This window comes from Raphanus sativus, unplaced genomic scaffold, assembly GCF_000801105.2.
Source record: "Raphanus sativus cultivar WK10039 unplaced genomic scaffold, ASM80110v3 Scaffold2954, whole genome shotgun sequence".
In the NCBI taxonomy this organism is placed as follows: domain Eukaryota; kingdom Viridiplantae; phylum Streptophyta; class Magnoliopsida; order Brassicales; family Brassicaceae; genus Raphanus; species Raphanus sativus.
The window spans coordinates 1-4,686 of record NW_026618261.1 but is presented as its reverse complement, the minus strand read 5'-3'; the positions used below and the strand labels follow the sequence as shown (position 1 = coordinate 4,686).

The following is a 4,686-nucleotide window of genomic DNA, read 5'->3' as shown; positions in this document are numbered from 1 at the left end:
TGAGGGGGGAGAAGAACCAAGTGGAGCAGAAGGAAGTTCTGGTTCGGAGGAGAGTTCTGGTGCTCATGATCAAGGTGTTGAGATGTCCAATTCGGATTCTGGAGCTGAGGAGAGTCAACCAAGTGGGGGAGCTGAAGCAAATCAGCAAAATGGAGAAGTGGTTAGTAGTGGAAATGAGGAGGAAGCAACAGCAACGCAGCATTCTCCACAGCCTACTTTGAGAAGGAGCACAAGAGTTAAGAGAGATGCATCTAACTGGGTGAATACAAGGGTGTATTACAATGCTCAAGCGGTTGAGCATCCATCTCAAGCAGTGTGTTCATTTGCAAGCTTTCCTGAGGAACATCAAGCTTTCACAGTGAGTTTAGATGAGAGCTATGTTCCAAGAAGTTATGAGGAAGCAATGTTGATTCAAGAGTGGAGAGACTGAGTGAATGATGAAGCTGGCGCAATGATAAAGAATGACACTTGGTATGAGAGTACATTACCAAAAGGAAAGAAGGCAGTGTCATGTAAGTGGATCTTTACCATCAAGTACTTACCTAATGGCAAGATTGATAGAAGGAAGACTCGGTTGGTAGCTAGAGGGTTTACTCAAACCTATGGAGAAGACTACATTGACACATTTGCTCCGGTTGCCAAGCTTCATACCATTAGAGTAGTGTTGTCTCTTGCTGTGAACTTGGAATGGGATCTTTGGCAAATGGATGTCAAGAATGCTTTCTTGCAAGGAGAGCTTGAGGATGAAGTTTACATGTTACCACCACCGGGTCTTGAGCACTTCGTTAAGAAGGGAAATGTGTTGAGACTCAAGAAGGCTATCTATGGACTTAAGCAGTCTCCAAGAGCATGGTACTACAAGCTGAGCACCACCCTGAATGGAAGAGGATTCAAGAAATGCGAGCTTGACCATACTCTTTTCACTCTCACCACACCCTCAGGTATCATCTGTATCCTTGTCTATGTTGATGATATTATCATCACTGGTTCTGATAAGACAGGTATTCAAGAGACTAAGGACTTCCTAAAGTCAGTATTTGAGATTAAGGACTTGGGAGAAATGAAATACTTCCTTGGAATTGAGTTGTGTAGATCCAAGGAAGGTTTGTTCATATCTCAGAGGAAATATACACTTGATCTTTTGAAAGATGCAGGTATGGATGACGGGAAGACAGCTAAGATGCCGATGGAAGATGGGTACAAGGTTCCACGTGAGGGGGAGACTGAAGATAGCAAGCCGTTCAAGGATCCAAAGCTCTATAGGAAGCTTGTGGGGAAGCTCATATATCTGACCATTACTCGGCCAGATATATGTTTTGCGGTTAACCAAGTCAGTCAGCATATGCAAGTACCCAAGGAGCACCATTGGAGAATGGTGGAAAGGTTGCTGATGTATCTGAATGGAACCAGGAGTCTAGGCATCTGGATGGGTTGTAACAAGAGTACTGAAGCTGTGGGGTATTGTGATGCGGATTGGGCAGGTGATAGAGTTGATAGAAGATCAACAACAGGCTATTGCACTTTCATTGGAGGCAATCTGGTTACATGGAAGAGCAAGAAGCAGAAAGTGGTGTCCTGTTCTAGTGCTGAAGCTGAGTACCGTGCAATGCTCAAGCTTACTAACGAGTTGGTGTGGATCAAAGGAATCCTGAAGCATTTGGAAGTTGATCAAGCCACACCTATGGTCATGCATTGTGACAATCAAGCTGCCATTCACATAGCTTCCAACAGTGTGTTTCATGAGAGAACTAAACACATTGAGGTGGACTGTCACAAGGTTAGGCAGATGATTGTACTTGGAGTGGTGTTACCATGTTACACGAGAAGTGAAGATCAGTTAGCTGATGTGTTCACAAAGGCGGCAAGGCAGAAGACAATGGAGTCCATCCACATTAGGCTGGGCCTCATTGACCTGAGGAGTACCAACTAAATGCTCCCCTGCTGGGATATCTCTACTCTTTTTCCTCTTCAAGGTTTTGTCCCAATGGGTTTTCCTTGTTGAGGTTTTAATGAGGGAGATTGAACAGCATTCCAAGCTCGACTTGTTCCACATGGTCAAGCTTGAGGGGGAGTGTTAAGTTGAGGCAATAAGAGTTGAGTGTGAAGGATGAAATGAGGAGATTAAGTTGGAGAGATGTTTAGAAGTGAGTTTGAGAAGAGTGTGTACGGACTGTACGGACTTGTACGGACATGTACGGACCATCTCAACTCAAACCACTTTTAAACATCATTTGGAGACAATTTGGATTGTGCAAAGTCTGGGCACAAAAGTTACCTCAGTGAAAATAAGTTACCGTGTGGTAACTATTTGAACTAAGGTAAACTGTCTATGAGAAGAGATGAAGAGTGAAGAACAAGTTACAAAGACTTGTGATCAAGGAGAGGGTTTAGTGTGATCGAGCTTGTGACCGTTTATGGATAGGGTCACTATGCTAGATAAGGTTACTATGCAGCAAGACAGGCTGGACCAAGCTGGATACGCGAAGTGAACCTGGTCCAAGCATTTCAAAGAGAGCGCTCCTCCCCTTGAATAGTCTTTGAGTCTTAACCACTCATTTGTCTTAACCTAGCTTACTCTCGCTTCCTATATATTGTAAACTCTTCTCATAAATCAAACTAAGCATTTCGATACACAAACTCTGCCTCCTAAACTCTCTCGTTCTCTTAAACTCTGATCTAAGCATTTGATCTCTCAAACTCTCACATAAACACCTTAAACACTTATAAATGTCTAAAAATAATAACTATGAGTCTCAAGATGAAGCCGAAATGGAAGCAATGGGCTCTGGAGAAGAAGTAGAGTATCCGGATACTGGAGAGTTGTTGGTCACTCGGAGAGTACTAAGTACAATGACCAACCCTGAAGAGAAAGCCCAAAGAGAGAACCTCTTCCACACTCGCTGCACCATCAAAGCTAAGGTATGTAACTTGGTTATAGATGGAGGATCTTGTACTAACGTGGCTAGTAAGTATATGGTGGACAGGCTAGGTCTTGAGACAACCAAGCACCCTCGGCCCTATAGGTTGCAATGGTTAGACAACAAGACTGAGCTGAAGGTCACTGAGCAAGTAAAGATATCTTTTAGTGTTGGTAAGTACCAAGATGAAGTAGTGTGTGATGTGGTGCCAATGCAAGCCGGTCACATCTTGTTGGGTAGGCCTTGGCAATTTGATCGAGCCACATTCCACAATGGACGCACCAACTACTATTCTTTCAAGTTCAAAGACCGCAAATACAACCTAGCACCACTCAACCCATCTGAGGTACATGAGCTACAAGCTAAGATGAACAAGGAAGATCAGGTAAGTAAAACTAACCTTATGATTTCTCCTGGTTCTATTTTAAAGACCTTGAGTGCTCAAGGCACTGTACTGCTAATGGTTTTAAAAGAGTGTTTAAGTATAGGAAGCTCAGATACACAACTTCCTAAACAAGCTCAAGCCGTGCTAGACAAGTTTCAAGACTTGTTCCCTGAAGAGATACCAGCTGGACTGCCTCCAATAAGAGGGATTGAGCACCAAATTGATCTCGTTCCAGGTTCTGCTTTGCCAAACAAACCAGCCTATAGGATGAATCCGGAAGAGACCAAAGAGTTAGAGAAGCAAGTTCAAGACCTGATGGATAAAGGATACATCCGAGAGAGTCTAAGTCCTTGTGCTGTGCCGGTTCTCTTAGTTCCCAAGAAAGATGGATCATGGAGGATGTGTGTAGATTGCCGTGCCATCAACAACATCACCATCAAGTACCGACACCCAATCCCACGCCTAGATGACATGCTTGATGAGCTTAGTGGAGCAACTATCTTTTCTAAGATAGATTTAAGAAGTGGTTACCATCAAGTAAGGATGCGTGAAGGAGATGAGTGGAAGACTGCCTTCAAGACCAAGCAAGGTCTATATGAGTGGTTGGTTATGCCTTTTGGGTTAACCAATGCACCAAGTACTTTCATGAGGCTCATGAACCAGGTTCTTAGATCATTCATAAGTAAATTTGTTGTTGTCTATTTTGATGATATACTTATTTACTCTAAGAGCTTAGATGAACATCTAGAACATCTAGAACTTGTGTTGCTTACACTTCGGAAGGAAGGTTTATATGCCAACCTAAAGAAGTGCACCTTTTGTACTGACCAGCTTGTTTTCTTAGGCTTTGTAGTGAGTAAACAGGGACTACAAGTGGATGAAGAGAAGATCAAAGCCATACAAGAGTGGCCTCTTCCAACATCCATTGCACATGTTAGGAGTTTCCATGGTTTGGCTAGTTTCTACAGGCGCTTTGTTAGAGATTTCAGCACCATAGCTGCTCCATTGACTGCTGTGATCAAGAAGAATGTTGCCTTCTCATGGGGAGAACTACAAGAAGCTGCTTTCAATGCCTTGAAGTACAAGCTAACTCACGCACCAGTGCTAGCTCTACCTGACTTTGACGAGATGTTTGAAGTAGAGTGTGATGCATCAGGAGTGGGTATAGGAGCCGTGCTACATCAGAGGAAGAAACCAGTAGCCTTCTTCAGTGAGAAACTAAGTGGAGCAACCCTCAACTACCCTACGTATGACAAGGAGTTATATGCATTGGTTAGAGCTTTGGAAACTTGGCAACACTACCTGAGGTCCAAGGAGTTCATCATCCATACTGATCATGAAACCCTCAAGCACTTAAGGGGCCAGACTTCACTTAAGAGAAGA

General features: G+C 43.4%; 1 protein-coding gene across 1 annotated transcript; it reads left to right on the top strand.

Moving 5' to 3' along the window:
* Positions 1-2,973: 2,973 nt before the first annotated feature.
* LOC130506166 (uncharacterized) lies at positions 2,974-3,704 on the top strand (the record flags this gene model as incomplete). Its single annotated transcript, XM_057000800.1, has 2 exons — positions 2,974-3,303; positions 3,349-3,704. Coding segments are annotated over exons 1-2 (686 nt in total), but the record flags the coding sequence as incomplete, so codon positions are not given.
* Between the last annotated feature and the right edge of the window lie 982 nt (positions 3,705-4,686).